Source organism: Pseudoliparis swirei, chromosome 1 (genome assembly GCF_029220125.1).
Source record: "Pseudoliparis swirei isolate HS2019 ecotype Mariana Trench chromosome 1, NWPU_hadal_v1, whole genome shotgun sequence".
Taxonomy (NCBI): domain Eukaryota; kingdom Metazoa; phylum Chordata; class Actinopteri; order Perciformes; family Liparidae; genus Pseudoliparis; species Pseudoliparis swirei.
In genome coordinates, this window is record NC_079388.1 from 11372195 (window position 1) to 11392835 (window position 20641).

Here is a 20641-nt window from a genome sequence, read left to right on the forward strand (position 1 = left end):
AAGACTTAAGCCAGGTGATTGTTATTAACTCTGACTCAAAAGAAGAGAAAAGGTATGAGCCATAATTATTTTGTTGTTGCCCAACCATGACAGCAGGATTGGAAAGTGCTGTATCAGGGCAAAGTGTTATTTTGTTATGCCATGTTTTTCACAGTGGAGCTTCAGCTGTGTATTTTTAAATAGTTTTGCAATATTGGGCATTTTAGGAACTGCAGTTCAAGGGATTTTGGAATAGGTATATTTTTGGGATAGGTATGTTTAGAAGCCTGTAATTAACGAACCAGTAGATACTCTACATTTGACCTATTTACTGTCCCACTCGTCAGCTGGTAGGCAATATATAGTTGTGTTTATCTTATTGTGTGCTGAGTTAATGGTCTAATGTCAGGCTTACACATGCCAACGTTTATTTAACACTGTGACCTGTGACCAGAGCTGAAGAGAAGAATTGTGCTGGAGGGATCACTGCTCCCCTCTCAGCTTTCAGTTCCGCTTCTATAGAGGCAGGAGGCATTTGTCCTAATGGCTTCATGCTATATTGTTTCTTTCCCCCACAGGCTCATTGACCTGGAGGTTATAATGAAGTGGACATGTTGTTGCTATTACTTATTTAAAGATAGCACTATAACTGTAAATAGACAGCTCCTGTGTGTGCGTACAGACTGTATTTTTGTGTCTTTCTATGTGCTAGCTTAACTTTCCTTTGTGTGTGCAGCCTCCTCTAACGGACAGTGCTGAGCTAAGCAAGAGGCCGGTGAGACTCCTAGGTATTAACACCTGGGACGTGGCAGCTGCTCTCACACACCTGGACTGGAGCCTCTTCAAATCCATCCACGAGGTACACACACACACACACACACACACACAAATATATGCATGTGATGTGTACACATCATTTATAGTTCATTCATATTTATGGCAGAGATTTCTGTAACATAAGCATTAAAGATGCAAATGCTCTACAAGACGTGAAAATGCTGAAGCGTAGCACAGATGAAGAGTTCCAGGCTGCATCTTACACCATTATGTGGATGTTACAGTGTATTTAGGAAATCTAGACAGTATATTCCCATTCTTAAATGCTTCTTTTCTTCGTTTTTTATGATTGTAAATGTATTGTTTGGGGAGTTCTTAACTGTTGGTTGGACAAAACGAGCAATATCAAGATGGGCTCTGAAAATGGGAACAGATATTTTTGGCCATTCCTCTAAAAAGCTTGATGTCTTTCACTCACACCCTCCCCTCCCTCCACATGCAGCAAGAGCTGGCTTACTACACCTTCAGCCGTGTTCCCGGTACCGGCCACACGGCGGCGCTCTCGGTGCTGCTGCAGCGCTGTAACGAGGTCCAGCAGTGGGTCATGTCCGAGGTGCTCATGTGTGTGTCACTCAACAAGAGAGTGCAGCTGCTTAAGAAGTTCATCAAGATCGCAGCTCAGTAAGATCACACAGATACTCCCTACAGAAATGTATCAAACACATTAAGATGTCAATGCCCTGTGATGTATTTGCTTTTTAAAATTTGTGTGTGTGTAGTTGTAAAGCCCAAAGAAATTTGAACACTGCATTTGCCATCATCATGGGTTTGAACACAGCATCTGTAAGCCGACTCAACCAAACCTGGGAGGTAAGTGCTTGGCTGCGTTCAGTGTGTGTATACGAAGGCTTTGAACTGGATTCTGACCAAAGCCCTTCTTTCAGAAATGTCCGGGGAAGTTCAAGAAGATTTTCTCAGAGTTGGAGCTCATCACGGTGAGACTTACTCAACAGAGATGAAAATAGATGCAAAACTAGAAATATGTTCCTCTTTCTTTGACTTGATAATCTCTCATTTGAATCTTTCTTTTGACTCTTTCTTCATCTTCCTCTCATCTTTCTTTAGGATCCATCTCTGAACCACAAAGCCTATAGGGAAGCCTTCAAGAAGATGAAGCCTCCCAAGATCCCTTTCATGCCTCTTCTGCTGAAAGGTATCATCTCTAACAACTCCACACACACTTAATTGCTTTTGTTGAATGATCCAATGATGAAACATTTGTTCTCTGCTCCTAGATATCACATTCATCCATGAGGGAAATAAGACCTTCCACGACAACCTGGTCAACTTTGAGAAGCTGGTAAGTTGAGTAGTTTTTGGAAGTCTTTCAGTGTTTGAGTGTCACACAGACAAGGCCACATATTAAAATGACATGTAAATGATATGTAAAAGATCATTGAAATTAGATGAGTGAAGCGATTGTATAAGTTGTGATCTAGTAACTACATTCATAACAAGACAAGTTGCATCAACAGATGACTTATTGATCACTAAATAGTAGATGCAGTCATGTATAGCTCTCTGTTGCAGTTTGCCTTCACCCATTCTCACACAAAGATGGCAGCATGCTAAGATGCAAAGATGATGGCTTAACCCACAGGAGTAATTTGCAGTTCCGTGTCTTGCCCAAGGGTACTTTGATATGTGGACTAGGGATCTAACTGAAAACCCAGCGATTAGGGGACGACCATCTCTACCTACTGAGCCACAGCTGCTCTCATCACATGTTTGCTTCACAGTGATTAATCAGAGCAGAATTTCACGTAAAAGAAGTAGACATTTTTACTTTTTTTATTTTATTGATAAAACAAAAGGCCATAATCTGTTGCTGATGCGTCAGGAAGAAAAGTCTCCGTTGGACAGCCACAAGTTGAACACACATTTTTCCCAATGGAGTGTGCTTTCAAAATGCCAGGGAAGCCCTGGTATGTGTATTATGTCGCCAGTCGCTAGACAACTCAAATCACTCCTAGGTGGTCGGAGGAGAAAGTCATCGAAAACAAGATAAAAAGCATATTTCACATTAGTGCAAAATCAAGAAAATATTCAGGAGATTAATCAATAACGAAAATAATCCTCAATTAAGTGCTATGGTGCAGTATACATTTGATTGTGACAGTGTGTTATTGCACTGATGCAACTTGTCCTCTCTTGAACCAACAGCATATGATCGCAAACACAGTGAGAATGATTCGCCACTGCCAAAGCGACCCGCCGGGTGAGTCTTCCCCCTTGAACTCTGCTGGTGAAATAATCCGAACATCACACATTATAAGAACGGCTGAGCCTGTTGTTGTTGAGCTCCTTCCTCTTGTGAAAAACTCTTCATTCTGAATGAAGTATTGATGCTCGGTTCATTCGTTGTGAGGAATCTGACGCCATCTAGCGCTGAGTTTGTGTACTGCACCTGTACCACTCAGTCTTCTTTTACAGTTTCTAAGCAACCATTTCCAGACTTTTCTTTTATGCTCTTTATCTGGCCACAAAACAGTCTGTTTGTACCAAATGTGTGTGATTGTGTGTTTTCCCCTGCAGTGAAAACTCTTTTGTGGGACTAATGTGCGTGTTTTGTGTCGGTTTCTTAGGCAACGAGGTAATTGGGGTCGACAGTGCGGAGGTGAGGGCGAGCGTTCATTACCTGCACATTATCGACAATCAACAGACGCTTTTCGAGCTGTCACACAAGCTCGAGCCTCGTGCTTAAAGACAGACGCCCACGAACCCTCACAGACGCACAGAAACAAACACACCGGACACAGTGGCAACGCGAGCACCGAGTGTGTGTGATGGACAACGCTTTTCCCCACACTGACACACACACTGCAACAAAGTCACACCACCAGCCGCAGTGCCCAGTGGACTGTAAGGTGCCATGTAGACCCATGAACCGAGCTGCACTCTGCCTGTTCTCTCAAGACTTCATAACCCTGGTCATGTCCTTATAAAGGAGATATGGTTAAAAGATTTAAGTCCGTTCACGCTTCGGGAGGAGACGCAGCAGCAAGACAGAGGGTGCCAAACTGAGACGAAGAGAAGAAGAGGAGGCTGTAATTAGTTTGTACAGTATCTATTGGACTGAATAGTTTTGTTCTTGTGTTTTGGGTTATTTATGAGCCTGTTTCGCAGGTGGAATGTTTCTTTATTTCTGTTTTTCAAGTCTCGTCCAGGAGGCCAACAAGGACTTAAACGCCTCTTCCTCAGTTACAAACACCAAACAATCTGTAGAAGAGTTAAATGTGTTTATTACCTGGTGGCCACAATCTTCCCCTTCACGGGTCTCATATAACTCCATCTGCATATCACATACCTGCCTCGAGATGCATGCATATCCAGGATACATGCCAAAGTTGTTTAGGTGTATGATGTGGAGCTTTTTTCTGGTTATTGTGTTGTTGCATATTACGTAAAGTAAGCAGCAACCAGGGCCGCAGCAGTACAACACGTTAACATACCGACATCTTTTTACCTTTTCTCACTGAGGCTTTTGCCTGAAGATGTGCAGCTTCGTCAATAGTGTCTGGCATGTGAAGGAGGCTTTGTGAGAGGCTTTTATTGACTGACTGATGTTGGAAACACCCAAACGCTCCTGAACGTGCCAGAGTTCATTCACTTTTGGTGAGGACTGAATGGTTTTTGGCTCTCCTTCACATTTTAGAGTCCTGTTCGACACTCCTCATGCACTCTTCTCTTTAATGTTTTTAGATAAGGACACTATATACAATATGGACCTATACGTTTGTCAGTGCCAAATGTCACACCGAGTCATGCAGCATGGATAAACTGTAGATCTCTTTTTTTTAAACCATAGAATTAGATTTTCTCGGTTGAGCCCTGGTATGACGTCTGATCTGTGATCATGTAAAACAGATATGACTGCTTGCAAAGATGCTTTCTGACATTATAATGATTTCAAGGTAGGCGATGGTATCACACTCTCCTTGGGTTGCTATGGAAACATAACCCCATCACAGAGCTATTCTTCTTATTCTTATTCTTCTTTTTATCAACAGATAAGTTAAGTGCCACAGACATTTGCAAGGACAAAGCTTTATTTAACCCTCCTGATGCCTTCGGGTCAATTTGACCCGATTCAATGTTTAATGTCGGTGTTCTTTCGGTAGTCAACAAACAAACATAAAGTACCTCACACTTAAACTTGGAAAACATTATTAATTCAAATAATTTTCTGGAGGTTTTAATTGCTGGGGTCAAATTGACCCCAAGGGTAAAATATGTCAGTAAAAATAAAGGTAACAGGAGGGTTAAACATTGAATCGGGTCAAATTGACCCAAAGGCAACAGGAGGGTTAAGAAAATCATTCGATTTTTTAAATTCTTCCTTACTGACTGAAAATATCCCTTCATTCACAAGTTGTCTCGTGTAAACTGTCTGGTAAAATCAACACATTGTGTGGACAGAATAATGGAAGCCCAAGGGCACAGGCCGGTATAATAAGACCTTCTCGCTCTCTCTCAGCTTTGGTTCACCCAACAATTTCACTCTTAACATCTTTTCTGAACCAAACAGGTCCTTAATTACACACTATTTGTTATTTAAATCACAGAGGGACTCGTCTTGTCTTGTTTCTAATCTCAATCAGTTGTCACCAGGAAAGAAATGTAGCATGGAATGAGGAGAATCATTCAGATATCACATTTGAGTGACAATACATACATACACATTAAGACGCACCCTCTAAAACCACAACATCACATATGGCTGACCTTCTTAATGTTCTAGTGTTATTTGGTCCTTGCCCTGTACAGTGTAGCTTCATGCATAGCCAGTCACTACAGTGGTACATTTCTGCTGTGGTAATATCCAAAGGCTAATAACTCTTAAATGTTCTGTAGCAGTGCATGTCCTGCATTGTTTGGATGGTTATAACTCACAGGGCCAAAGTGCAATACAGTAGTAATGTTCGTTGCCACAAATGTCATAATGTCAGCACTGAGCCTTTCAGGGCGCATAGCGGCTTTCTTCTGCAGATCTTAATGAATCAAATGGACTCGGGAGGACCGGGAACTCCCAAACATCTTTAGCGAAAAAAACCATATTTTGGTTCGTTGTAAGAAAAACCATGAGACGTTTTGTCACCTACACGTGTGATGGTTACCCACATAGATTAATACATTGAATGCTTAATTGAAAGATTTCTTGGGCAATTCAAGTATTTAAATGTATGTGGATGTAGGATTAAGTGTTACATGTGAATCTTGAGATTGTTTCTCTCCAGGAGTTACTCATATCCACAAATATGTCATCAACCATTGAAGATTATAAGTAAAACCTTCATAAAAAAGGTGGATTCTCCCTTTAAAGGGAGACTATGTAACTTTTGCTAAGTCTAAATTGTGCAAACAGTAGCCACCAGACTGAGTAAGGCGGTCCTGTAGGAGCAAAACTCTTGAGGGAGTTCACTTGATTTCATTGTTTGGAAGTTACATTGTCTCATTTTGAATATACTTTGAATGCTAAAGCTGAGAAATATGAGCCATGGTCTGTTCATATTCAGTGTCATAGAAATGCCTTGTGGTAGTTATTTTGACTATTTACCTGTACATGATGCACACATGCACAAATACACCTCTGCTCATTGTGTTAAAATAGCAGTATACTTGTGCTTTTTAATTATTTATTGTAATATATTGTTAATTTATGTATTTTCGAGGTGACAAAAGTTCATGTGCCATGTTCAGAGGTTCATAAATGTGTCCGTTCATTCTTGAGAAGACAACAAGTTTGTGGTTTGAAGATGCAACGCTGGAATGTCAAAGTACTTGTAGTTTTGTTTTGTGGTCACTTGGGAGCAGCAGAAGAGCACGTTGGTGTGATGGCGCTCTTCTGTTTCCTCTGGCGTGAATGCTGCAGCCGACAGGAAACCAACAAGAAGCTGTATTTAGTGTTTTATCAGCCGTAGTCATGAATGTGTAAAGTTAAGTTTGTTTTTTTAAAGCAATGTTGTTTAAAACCTGTTTGCATGTTAAAACAAAACACACAAAGTTCACAATGCTTAGAGAGGACACATTGAAGGCTTTGTTTTATTGTAATATTGTTGATGTGTAAATATATGCCCATGTTTGGTATGTTGTTATTATTTATCAGTTGTAAATGAAAAAATAGTCAGTCACAAAGCAATACGTCTCCCCTCGTGTCCCCTCAACCTTCTGACAGCTGAAGCCACATGTCTTTTCTAAAGCTGCGTTTTACTATGTCAACATTTGACTGAAAAATAATAAATTATAGGTTTTATGTGACATCTCTGGGTGAGCTTGTCTTTCTTCGGCTTATGTTCAGATACTGTGTGGTTGTGTACAAGTGAAAGTGTATTTAAGATAAGGTAAGATATGTACTTTCTTCATCCCCCGGGGGAAATGTCTTTGAAGCAGCAGCAAACATGTTTACATATATACAATACAATAAAATAGCAGAGCAGAACACATACATTACATTTAAGAATTTAAATAATAAAGTAAATAAAATGAACAAAATGAAAGTGTATACAGTGCATCTAAGTGTATATACAGTATGAAGTGAAAGCGTTGCAAGATTTATTGATGTCATTCAATTTGAGAAGGATATGGCCAGACGTGATTCATTGTACAGTCTTTTTGCAATAGGCAGGAAGGTTCTCCTGTATCAGGAAGTTTCTCCTGTATCAGGAATGTTCTCCTGTATCAGGAAGTTTCTCCTGTATCAGGAATGTTCTCCTGTATCAGGAAGTTTCTCCTGTATCAGGAATGTTCTCCTGTATCAGGAAGTTTCTCCTGTATCAGGAATGTTCTCCTGTATCAGGAAGGTTCTCCTGTATCAGGAACGTTCTCTTGTATTAGGAATGTTCTCCTGTATCAGGAAGTTTCTCCTGTATCAGGAATGTTCTCCTGTATCAGGAAGTTTCTCCTGTATCAGGAATGTTCTCCTGTATCAGGAAGTTTCTCCTGTATCAGGAAGTTTCTCCTGTATCAGGAATGTTCTCCTGTATCAGGAATGTTCTCCTGTATCAGGAAGGTTCTCCTGTATCTGTCCTTGTGAAGCGGAGCTGAATCAGTCTGTTGGAGAACGTGCTCCGCTGTCCCTGCAGTAGGTGGAGAGGCTGGTCCGAGTTCTCCAATATGGATAATCATTTCTTCAGTGTCCTCCTCTCCACCACCTGTTTCAGATATTCCTGTTTGCAGCCATTGATGGAGCCGGCCTTCTTACAGGTGAGTCTGTTTGTGTCTCCGGCTCCAAAGCTGCTCCCCCAGCAGGCTACGGAAAAGTAAAGAGCACTGGTCCAACAGAATGGTGGAACATCTCCAACATCTTGCTGCACACATTGAAGGATCCAAGTTTATTCTTCCCCTTCTTGTACACATGTAGCGTTGATGTTGGCCTTCCAGTTCAGTCTGCTGTCGATGGAAAAACCCAGGAACCTGTACTTCTCCACTACATCCACATCCTCTCCCAGAACTCTCAGCGGTTGTGGAGCCGTCGTCTTCTTCTTGAAGTCCACCACCATCTCCATCCAATTTGACCATCGATATCACACCCGATGCTGAGGAGACCTTTGCACTTGTTTGACATCATTTTGATCTTGAGGAGTGCCTCAGCATAGTTGTTTTGTGTTTCTCCGCCTTTGCCTCTCCTGCCGTGTCCACAGTTGATCTCTCTGTGTTGGTGTGTGTCGTCCTGCCGTCAGCCTGGATCCCTGTTCCCCTCAGCGCCTGGCGACAATCAGCTCGTCACCTCTCTACGAGTTAAACCGCGGCTCTTCACACATCTCGTGCCAGATTGTTGTGATCACGGCATATAGTTTGTCGCACATGGCCGCTCTAATGTATGCAATCAGAGTTATTTTGTATCACTGTTTGATTGAACGGACCGTACTCTGTTTCCTTCCCCCCCCCCCCAGGATCATTCCCCTCTAACTCTACTGCCTGTATGAACTATCATAATCCCGAGCTGTCAAATCCTCTCAAAAGAGCTGGACATTTTTTCCAAAATATTTCTAATTTCTACGTTACCTACATGTTAACTTTAGCACAAAAGAATCCTGAAAATACCCAAAACAGGATGGACGTTACTGAGGGAGAAGGGCATACCAAGAGCGGAGCAGCGAGAGGAAAGGAAAGAAGGAGGAAGAGATGGAGAGGAGACCATTTAAATTTGAAAGACTAATTGTGGACTTTAAGCTGAAGAGTTTGCAGTGGAGGGAAATGCAATGTGTAAACTGTTTGCCTCTGTCTCAACGGTGCTGATTCCAGCTGGCATGAACTATGATACAAGGCGGTAAGCACACCCTGTGCTTGTGTGTGTGTGTGTGTGTGTGTGCGTGGAGGGGAAGTTTGGTCAGCGTTGGTTTCCTGATGCTGCTAACCCCTATTATTTCGCAGTCATCCTGACGTGTATTTTACCCAGCAGGCTTCTGACAACTAAACAACAGTAATGAATGTAGTAATGAAGGAGGTGAGACAAACAGAATGCATAGGCGGGGATGCAGGTGGTGTGTAATTGTCAATCTGGCTAAGTACCCTTTGAAATGAATACAATTGACCCAAGTATTTGGGTTGTAGCCAGGATTTAAACAAATAATCGGGTCATAAACCTTTGCTCCCTTACTGTGGTTTTAGCTAAATTTTATGTATTTCTGTTTTACAAATTGACGGTAGAAATGCATTTATCTTAGTTTAGCCTAGACACTGGGAAACAGGGGACACGGCTAGTCTGACTGTCCAATAATAACAAAATAGGCCTATAACTCTAAAGCTCACTTATTATCAAATGTGTTCAATACAATGTTCCGGACAAAAAAATGTGCTGAAGTAATTATTGCTCTGTGAAGGAGGAATGAGTAACGTTACTGAGCCTGGCCAAATATAAAATATGTTATAAATTCCACAAAACTTCAGGAAAATGATAAACATTGGCCGAGAGACTCCATCAAAAATTTATGTTTTAAATGCCACCAGCAGAAAATCCTCTCAAAAGACTTGAAAATGCCTGAAAGTCAGTGGTGGAAAACATATTGAAATATTTTGCTAAAAATGGAGTAAATGGCCTACAATGAGCACTTCAGTGGCACTTAACTGGCTTTCTTGAAGAAATTGCACTTTCTTGATTGTTGTTCTGAGTTTGTACTCCTGGTTGAATGCACTTGTAAGTCGCGTTGGATAAAAGCGTCGTTATATGAAATGTAAGGCAATGTACAATGTGCGAATATATACTCCAATACAAGTAAATGTGTAAATTGTTCTATCATCAGCTAAATTTATTTGAAGAATCATCAGTAATAGTATTAATTGAGCAGCAGAATAACCATCAGTGTTTACTGGTATCTTCTATTATGTGCATTGCAAATTTCCCCACTGCAGGTCGAATAAAGGATTAACTTATTATGTTGCTGATGTTTATTGTGTAATCGACACTTTCGTGTATCAGGTCCCCATGAGCTCTGACTAATTGGGATTTGCAGTTTGACTATTTTTTTTGATTGACCATGAAAATAATAATACAGTTCTGATTAAATACTTGCTAGATCAACAATTTAATTTTAGAAACAGACGTACAATCTTTACTTGCAAAGTAACTTATAACTAAACTCTACATACGGAGTAACACGTATAATGCATTTGCCTCTGAAATGGTGTCATAATAAGAGCATCAATTGAAATGAAATACATAAAAGTAGCCTATCACAAAATTGTATTTACATACATAGTTAGATTACCCCAATGCTAAAAGCCTTTTTATGGATATGTTTGCAACTTTATTTGGCCAGGGAGGTACCAGTGAGTCCTCAGGAATATTACAAAATAATGTGTGTCTACATTTCAATGGCAGACACAAAGAAACCAACATACCCAACGGCAAAATCCCTGTAGTTTTCTATTATACCCTCATTATATATATATATATATATATATATATATATACAGGACTGTCTCAGAAAATTAGAATATTGTGATGAAGTTCTTTATTTTCTGTAATGCAATGTCATGCATTCTGGATTCATTACAAATCAACTGAAATATTGCAAGCCTTTTATTCTTTTAATATTGCTGATTATGGCTTACAGCTTAAGAAAACTCTAAAATCCTATCTCATAAAATTTTAATATTTCCTCAGACCAAGTAAAAAAAAAGATTTATAACAGCTGAGTGTTTGTCAAGGCTCAGGAAACCCTTGCAGGTGTTTCGAGTTAATTAGACAATTCAAGTGATTTGTTTAATACCCTACTAGTATACTTTTTCATGATATTCCAATATTTAGAGATAGGATATTTGAGTTTTCTTAAGCTGTAAGCCATAATCAGCAATATTAAAAGAATAAAAGGCTTGTAATATTTCAGTTGATTTGTAATGAATCCAGAATGCATGACATTTTTGTTTTTTTAATTGCATTGCAGAAAATAAAGAACTTCATCACAATATTCTAATTTTCTGAGACAGTCCTGTATATATATATAAACCTGCTGCTGTCAGACTGCACAACAAACTGCAGTATATCGCTGGAGATCCTGGCAAACTGCACTTTACTTTACTCAGCACTTTACTTTGTTTTCCCCCTGTATATTTAGTATTAGTATTAGTATTTAGTTTTTACTAAAAACTAAATACTAAAAACTTTTTAACTAAATACTAAAAACTTTTTAGTATTTAGTTTTGTGTTTTATATTTATTTTCATTGATGCTCTGATGTGCACCGCTGCTGTGATTTTTGAAATTTCCCCACTGTGGGACGAATAAAGGAATATCATATCATATCATTATTAGGCCCATACTAGATAGAAGCAGATTCTCCTCATGTTCTCATGGATTACCACGCCCATTCGATTTTTTCGCGCGAACGGGTGGACTGCACCATTGCGAGTGTGTGTGGGTGTGTGTGTGTGAAGAGAGACTACTTCTAAACACGGATAGAAACCTCTTCATTGACAAATGTAAGGTATTAAGGGCTTTCTTACATCTTACCTCTGTTAGTGGAGCCTTACAGATCAAGTGTTGGACTTAACTACTCACGAATGTATAAGGACAACAATAAGAAACCCCTACTTTGGCAACGACCAGTATTCTCTCGTGGTTAATTTTTAAACCCACCGCTACACGTTGGGTTTCGTGCAAGACAAAAGTTTCTGTTGAACGGAAATTTGCCGATAAACGGAGATAAAAATGACCCTCACAGCCAAGGTAAGCGGCAGAGCATGTCGCTTAAATATAGCGCGCGAGCATTTTGTTTTTTGTTGTTGAAGAAAAGTCACAGCGAGTCCAAATGAACACACAAGGTGTTGCCTTGGCCTGAATCTAGCTGGCCCATTGATGCTTGCATGTCTTTCATTCGTATTGCATGTCTTTCTCTCCTTCTCCTTCAGCGTTAGCTTATTTAGTCCTGGAACCCAGAAACCCTGCCCTTCTGCTAGTTATGTCTTGAACGCTATTTGCTAATCCTCTATACTCTTTGTTTTGCCCTGGTTTGGCCAGCTAGCATGCACGTGAGCTTCTTCACATCAACGTGCAGGTGATCTATTGATCTGTAACCTGATGCTCAAAGTCAAAGAGTGCACCTTCAGTATTCTGTCAAGGAGCTGGGGAGCTGGGTCCAAACTGTGTCGTCCTCCTCTTGGAAGTCCAGAGGTCGACACCCCTGGGTTGTGCAGCAGATATCAACAAATGGACCAGCACTGCGGGGCTCTGTTGGACCCAATACACTTGTATTGCAATTAAGATGATTTTGAACTGATGACATGCTCATAAAGCCTACTGTAGATGTTCTGGTCCATATTTATATACTTGCATTAACCATAGCTCAAAAATATTTCCTATTTTTGTAAAATAACTATGTGATGTGGTATATTTTCTGTATATGATTAGCTTCATCCGATATGCCCGAAATAGTGGACTGGTTCCCACTTTGAAACCCTTATGATATATATTTGGTTTGAATAAAGTCAGAATGAAAGGGGGGGGGGGGGGGAGGGGACAAATGGTTCGATTATTTTGAATTACTTATTTATTACAAACACCGCATTGGGGTCTTTGAGACCCTAAACTATGAGGAGGTATAGCCCATTTCTACAAGGTTTAGGTGTCTGTTTCCTTTCTTCTTTGTGTTACTCACCGAAAACGCACTGTGTGTATCCTTGAACAAGATGAGTTTTATTCTTCGTCTTAAAACATTTGCTCAGCTGATTATTTTTGCTGTAAACATGGATGTAAACTTTACATCCACGTTTTCCACCATGACTTCTTCTCTCTTGTCTTTGCAGTATATATTGGCTTGTCACGTTTCCTGTTGATTAGTGGAATAGCGTGACAGCAGTGGCAGGACTGTGTACGTGTCACCTGAGTGCAGAGAAAACCTAAACAGGGACCCACTCGGAGAGAAACAAGTCAAAAATGCCCGGTCATCTATTCCACCAAACCAAGTTTAATGTGATTGTACATTTGTCTGCCAACAGGCTCCGTGTTTCAAATCCAAGTTTATCACTGCTGAGTTGGCTCGTCTGTTCAGCCAGTCGGACAGTGAGGAGGAGTTTGAAGGTTTCAGCGAGGAAGAGGAGAGAGGATCTTTTAACAAACGGCAAAAAAAGACCAAGGTATGAAATTATTTTGAATAGTAATACATTTTATTTATATAGTGCTTTTCAAAAGACACTTGACAGACACTAAAATCCTCATATACACAAAAAAATATAGAAAACGCATGAAATTAGCTGACAAATAAACTACAGATAAAATGCTTTTTATTCCATCTTGTTTCCTCCAGCTGGTGGTTGAAGACAGCGACGTGGACACGGGCTTTTACTCTGATGGCGAGGATGCCCCCCCACCGAAGAGAAGGAGTCTTTTAGTTGCCCTCAGGTGTGTGTCTGTGTGTTTCTGTCATTTGTTAAATAAGCCAGTGGCTAGTTGTTTTTCACTTTTCTTTAACGTAATGATGATCGCTGTATCTCAGTATGTTGGAACACCTACATCCATGTGTTTATGTATAATATCCTTAAGTGCTGCTAGCATACACAAATAGTCTGATGTATTTGCACTACAATGTTTTTAAATGCAACATAAACCTACATGATGTGTCTTTAACAGAAGGCGACCTCCGGTTCGGAAATGTGAAATCAATTAGGAAGTGCCTTTAACTTGCATCTTTCTACTGGCCACCCGTTTTTCTTTTTATGAAAACATGATATTAACTCTCACTTGATTTATCTCAGTGAACATTGTAAACATGAGTCTCAGTCACTAGTTTCACGTTTTCTTCAATATAGCATGATGTTTATTTTTGTACTTTTACTCATTTAGATTAAAATATACAATAACGCAGATATGCTTTAGGGGGCGTGGCTACTTGTGATTGACAGGTCTCTGCCAGGGCCGTAAACAGCGTCTCGACCACGGCGTCACTCTTCTGCAGTCCAAATATAGTCAATTCCGTTCACTAGTTGCGAGGCTTCAAAATGGCAGTCCACAAACCAATGGGTGACGCCACAATGACACGTCAACTTCTTATCGACAGGTTTGATCTTGAACAGGCAACGTTTCTAAGTGAACGCTCGTCTCTTATTGCGGGTACCGCTATTACTACTCGTGAGGTTATTTATTTGTCACATTTGATGTCTCAAATTCTGATCAGGCAGAAATAAAGAGGCATTAACCAAACATATAAAGGGTTAATTGGGCACCCTATTGCTACTTTCTACTGTACTCAATCTAATGCCCAGCTATACAAGAGACCATGTCAAAAACACCGACCTGTTTTATGATGCATGTGTTGATTCTTATATTAATCGTTTTCCTCAGGTTTCCCGTCAAAAGACTGTCTGCCGCCAAACAGGCACTCAAAGAAAAAAATGTCAAAAAGCCAGTCAAAGAAACTCCTCCTTTACAAAGAACCAGAGGAAGGCAACGGATGAAGCAGCAGCAGCAGCAGGATGAAAAAGAGGAGGAGGAGAAAGCAGACAAAGAGGAGCTCCTGTCTCAGAGCCTCAAGAAACGAGACAAGAACATCCAGGAAAACAAAGCCATGGTAATGAACCCTGACCAACTTTGGTGTTTTCTCCATATTCTGACAAACTGTGTGCTCTGTGTACTAAAATGCTATTCATCCTTCCTTTATTACATGTATTTTACTCTTCTCTGCTGCTGTCTTCCAGCTAGCTAAGCTGTTTGCTGATCTGAGCACCATGGCTGACTTGACTCTGCCCACCACCCCTCAAGTGAGTACACTCGCCTGCACCATCACCACCACAGACTGTGGTTGGACGGTGGCAGTGAGTTCATTCAAACTCAATTGCAGCAACAGTTAGATGTATAATCTAATACTAATAGTCTGTGTGTTGATGTTCATCGAAAGACCACATGTTTACTTTGGTTTTCACGTGTTTGTGTAAAATAGTGGTTATTTATTTGTTGTTTTATCTTGTGTATACCATGGACCAATGCCACATACCGTAGAAGTTACAGCCTCGGCTAATCCACAATACCCTTCCCAACAATCGAAAAATATATATATACACAACATGTAACAAGGAGTAACACACGGGACACAAACAATGCTACAATTAAACTTTTTAGCGAATTTGAAAAGATTTCCTATTTTTTATTTGAGACATTAAGAAAAGTGAAAGCAACAACTACAATAATATTACAACATGTTTGTGATTAAGTGAAACAAATTAAGTAGAAGTAAGCATTATTAACTCATCAGATCTTCTTGTATGTTAAACTGTTGAAAGGAGGGCCGTGGCGTGTTTGAGTTTACTGAGATGGTACAATCTTCAAGTACACCAACTCAAACACATTTAAAATGGTTTTGTTTTTTAATACAAGGGTTCATACAAAGTCTTACAAGTTTGGGAAATGCTTGCTTTTTTTAAAGGTTAGGAATATGCCTGAACTTAAATACGCTGTTTCATCTACACATCTCTTATGTAAAAAAATATATATATATTTTTCGATTTTTGAAAACGATCCCGCCTTCCTATTTGTTTCATGGCTCCTGATTCACACAACACGCGAAGAAGAGTTAGATCGACTGACACGAGCACCGAAATAAAATATTTTTTCTGCTCTCATTTTTAGCCACATGTTGTTTTAATGGCAACTGTCTGGCTAACAAAAACATTTATACATTCTTACATCATATCAATTGCGAAAAATAGATTAAAGAAGTTCTTTAAGTGCTTACAAAGAAGAAACATCTTATCTTAAATAGCTTTTCAAACCCTATAATAGAATTGGCTGGTTTGTGTTTTTAAACAGACACATTTGTAAACACTCTGTTTTATTTACCAGAAGAAGAAGCGGGCGTCAGAGAACGGGACAACACGGAAACGCAAGTTTGAACCAGAGATTGGAACGGAGAGGAGGAACCCGTATCGCAAGGCTCGTCCTCCTGAGAACTTTGCAGTGGAGGAGAAGAGCGAGCCGCTGAGCATCAGAAGTCCCAGGAATGTAGACATCAGGAGACTAGTGGAGGTACGATGTGCAACACACACTTCACTCTTCAGCGCATGCCCCCAGATCTCCCGAGAGGGTACGATATACTGTTATATATATATATTGTTCTGAAATGGGCCATTCTCTATTATGAGTACTTTTGATGCTAACACTTTTCTACTTTTTAAGTAACATTTCGTATGCTGGACTTTTAATTTTAATAGTTTATTTTTACATTGTGGTATTATTTTTTACTTACTTCTTCCACCACCGTGCTCAATTAAATAATGTAATTGCACATGGGCAGGTGGATGAGGATTTTGTTGAGAAAAAGAAAAGGAGGCGCCAAAGCTCCAGGAGGATCAAGTTTGAGGTGCGGTCAGTTGACGACATCACCCAAGAAGACCTGGACAACATAGCGGGCTGCAGCAAAGACAAGATCTGGGACAAAGAGAATGTGAGTCACCTCAGGCGTTTACCCATTTCATGGCCTTGGCACTGTGTTTTACTGTCAGGTTTTCTGGTTTAGTGCGTTTCTTAACCGGCTGTCATCCATCATCTCAGGGCAGCTCGTGCCACCAGTGCAGACAGAAGACTCTGGACACCAAGACGGTGTGTCGCAGCGGTTTCTGTGTGGGGGGCAAAGGTCAGTTCTGCAGGCCGTGCCTGAAGAACCGCTACGGAGAGGAAGTACGCGATGTGCTGCTAGACCCGGTCAGTGCGATCACACACGTTAACTTCTCCTTTCTCTCACTTCGGACTAAACTTGAGATGAATGTGGGTGTCGTCAGAAGAAAAACGAAGCCCATTAAATCTTAAGTTAAAAACCTGTTTGTCTAGTTTTTTGATCCAGTCATGAAAAGCTGTTGCTGGTTCTTACGGGAAAATTACAATTACATAATATGTAGCAGGCTAGGTAAGAGTACAAGTTACAACAATGTTATAGACAATATAATTACAGCACTATTATATGTTGTTATGCTATCTTGATGCATCTGTTGTTTCAAAGAGTATTCCTCTAACATGTATATTAACCTCGATCCTTACACAGTAAGTTAATCATCTTGATTGTGTTTTTTTGTCACTTTGCTCTTAGGATTTAAAAAATATGTTTTAAAAAGAGAATCTGAAAGGATAAATACATTTTCAGTTCTACTGAACTTTTTATATTTTCAAACACCCTGAATCTCGTTGGAAAAGTATTGTATTCAGTTTACAGACAGTTTTGATCAAAACGAACTGAGTGTTCGACAGAAGAGGTCTGAGCCAAGATAGCTGAACAAAGCAAAGACCACCACCTACAGAAACTTCCACTCAATTACTGGCAAAAAACAAGCAACGGATGCAGAATGTACCCGTAATCTCTGGACACATGGAGCAGCATGTTTGCTTGTGTGTGAAACCTCTGACTAGTTGTTGCTCCAGGATGAATGTTTTCCTGTCCATTTCTTTAAGACTGAGAACTGCGTTTAGTTGTCAAGCGAAACGAAACCCAAGAAGAGACGAGGCAGCTTACACATACATTACAAAACATCATAATAATACTAGTGCTGTGAAAAATAACGCGTTAATCCAATTACAGGTTTAACTAGTTTTTTTTTTTAATGCATGCGCAGAATGAGCTTCCAATCCGTCTGTTGTTGGTCGTCGGGACGAAAAAAAAGTCACTTGCAAAATGAGCTTCCAATCCACCACTTCAATCTGAACTCTGTCCGCTCTCATGCAGACGGTCTGTTCATCGGTAATGATCCTTCCGCAGGTTCACCTACGGAAACCTTGTTACGACTTTTACTTCCTGTAGATCAGGGTCTCAACACGTCGATCGCGACCTGCCAGTCGATCGCGGCGTAGTGTTGGTAGATCGCATGACATTAAAGAGATTGGCCCGCCCCCTGACATGTTCTCTATAGCACGTCTTTGTTCTTTTATTAAACTAAACGTCTGTTGTTGATCGTATCTCCACAGCAGCATGTCATTTCTGTCTCTTCGCGTTGCGTTAACACTTATCGATCTCCGTCTGGCGCGCCACAGAGCTCCGTGCGCGCATCGACCGAGCAAAAAAAGTCACTTGTCAATCTGTCCACCTTTAGATTGTATCATGGTGGAGTTAATGGTTGACAAACAAGAGAAAAATGTTCTGTTTAACCCTCCTGTTACCTTTACATTTACGTACATATTTTACCCTCGGGGTCAATTTGACCCCAGCAATTAAAACCTCCAGAAAATTATTAGAATTAATATTGCTTCCCAAGTTTAAGTGTGAGGTACTTTATGTTTGTTTGTTGACTACCTAAATAGCCCTTTAAATAAATAAAAAAGTTGATATTTCTGATATGTTTGACACAGTGAAAAACAGCCTGGGGTCAAATTGACCCCAAAGAACACCGACATTAAACATTGAATGGGGTCAAATTGACCCGAAAGGTAACAGGAGGGTTAAACATTCTGTTTAGGATGAAGATGTATTAATGTTCCATATGGAAGAAAACTGCTAAATAACTGCTGAGTTGCAGCACCATTGTATAGAAGAATGTATAAATGTATATATCCGTCTTTTGTCATAAATCTCTATGTTCTCACAAAATATACCGAGAATATCGGTAATATGTGATTAATCATGATTAATCCACAAAAACCTGTGATTAACCCGATTAAAAATTTTAATCGTTTCACAGCCCTAAATAATACATTTTATTGGTGTAGCGCTTTAAAAGGTACTCGAGGGACTTTACATGTTAAAAAAACAAACCGGTGTATTTACAATGTGGGGATCATTATGAATGCATGCCCGTTTGCACATTTTAGGATGACACACTCACAAGTATATGTTTCCAGAATAAGCAAAAGCGAAAGATTTGATCATGTTTAAGACTTGAGTGTTGAAGGAAGTGGAGTCGCTACTCCAGCTGGTAAGAGTCTCTGGGAAGTGCAGAGAGGGACATCTGGAGAAGCCTCCTGGGCCTGCTGCGCAGGAGGGTAACGGTGTCGTTAAATCTGGACATTTTCTCCGTAGACGTGGTCGTGCCCTATCTGCCGAGATATGTGTAACTGCAGTCTGTGCCGTAAGAAGGAGGGCCGCTGTGCTACCGGCATCCTGGTGAGATTGGCCCGCTACAACGGCCACGACCACGTCCACGGCTATCTGGAGAGGTACGTCACTGCATTCTCATGTTCCAGACCTGGGTGGGATTTCCCTAAAAGTGCCATGATGTGAACATTTTAGGAATCTAATCCAGAACATAAGCGCAGTCGGTGTGAATTAACTGTTGGGAAAGGTCTGCGCTACTGCACTGTGGATGGAATTGGGAAAATATAAATATATAAAATTAAGCCAATTCTTCAGATGCCTTTCAATATCTCTGTTGATCGTTTTTTGAGTGCACCGTTTCTAAAAATGCCTCACTAGACGCTAACAAATTGAAGGTTTATTTTAAATGACTAGTCATTTAAACAATTAGACTTAAATTAATATCCAATATAAACAGCTAAGATTTGATGATTATTGTAAATGTATTATTATCTCTTGGATTTGTGTCAAATGTTAGGAAAGCAATGGGTGTTTTTTAATTGTTTTCTGATATTTAAGATAAGCGTGGGTTTATTGATTAATTGTAAAAACTACTTGCAGGTCGAGAATGACTAAAGATTAGTTTCATAGCTGTCGTGACAGCAGCTCATGGTTTGTTTTGTCTCCATTGCAGCATTCAGAGGGATCTGCAGTGAAGTCCAGAGAGAAGAGCGTGGAGGAGAACATGTTCGTAGAGATAAACCTAGCGCAGGCTCACTACCCTAGAACACATTCTAATGTACATATTTAGGTTAAGTCAACCTATTTAACTAGAGAAACAAAAGCATAAATATGTTTTTATTTTTATTTTACCTTAACACAAGGCGCACACACTGTTGATATGTTTTATGTATCCTGGTTTAAGGCTTCATAAGATGAAGGGAAAAGTTTGTTTTTAAGACTCTACTCCCTTTTGAGTTGTATAATTTCCTTTCAATATTTCCACTGTTGATTTTAAATGGAACAAATGTACGGTATGGATGCAAAAATAACCTTTTTATATACCAACTACTCTTTTTTAAAGTTGCTGACTTTACAGCATTGTTGTTCTCTGGCTACTGTAAATTCTAATAAAGAATGGCATTGTATAATTGATTTGTCAGGCTAACATTATTGTCACACACGCACACGCGTGTGCATGTTCGTTCAGTGTATACTAGTGAACTATGCATGTGAGTGGATGTTCACACTGGTGCTACAGATCTGCAGACTGGTCCTTGAAAAAGTTTCACGCCGGTGTAATCAAATGTTAAAATCTGTCCTGGTTAATGTTCTAAACTTTGAAAGTTGACTACATCAAACTTATTTTCACCTTCACAACTCTACAAAACAGAGAGGTTGTAG

The 20641-nt window shown here is 40.0% G+C and overlaps 2 protein-coding genes across 4 annotated transcripts in view; both read left to right on the forward strand.

Annotated features, from left to right (window-relative positions):
- rapgef5a (Rap guanine nucleotide exchange factor (GEF) 5a) overlaps positions 1-7074 on the forward strand; it is a 41475-nt gene extending 34401 nt beyond the window's left edge. For all 3 annotated transcript variants that reach the window (XM_056440919.1, XM_056441084.1, XM_056441003.1), the window contains 8 exons: positions 716-838; positions 1259-1437; positions 1536-1626; positions 1701-1751; positions 1882-1969; positions 2052-2116; positions 2980-3034; positions 3402-7074. In XM_056440919.1, coding sequence (XP_056296894.1) covers positions 716-838; positions 1259-1437; positions 1536-1626; positions 1701-1751; positions 1882-1969; positions 2052-2116; positions 2980-3034; positions 3402-3520 — 771 coding nt within the window. In that variant the 3' untranslated portion in view covers positions 3521-7074. The remainder of the gene's footprint in view (positions 1-715; positions 839-1258; positions 1438-1535; positions 1627-1700; positions 1752-1881; positions 1970-2051; positions 2117-2979; positions 3035-3401) is intronic.
- A 4826-nt stretch (positions 7075-11900) lies between these two features.
- Positions 11901-20388, forward strand: cdca7b (cell division cycle associated 7b). Its single transcript, XM_056415065.1, has 10 exons — positions 11901-11982; positions 13251-13388; positions 13559-13653; positions 14593-14818; positions 14946-15008; positions 16087-16269; positions 16538-16687; positions 16795-16944; positions 19244-19380; positions 19932-20388. The coding sequence occupies exons 1-10, from the start codon at positions 11965-11967 to the stop codon at positions 19951-19953; spliced, it is 1182 nt and encodes a 393-aa protein (XP_056271040.1). The 5' UTR covers positions 11901-11964; the 3' UTR covers positions 19954-20388.
- The last annotated feature ends 253 nt before the right edge of the window (positions 20389-20641 follow it).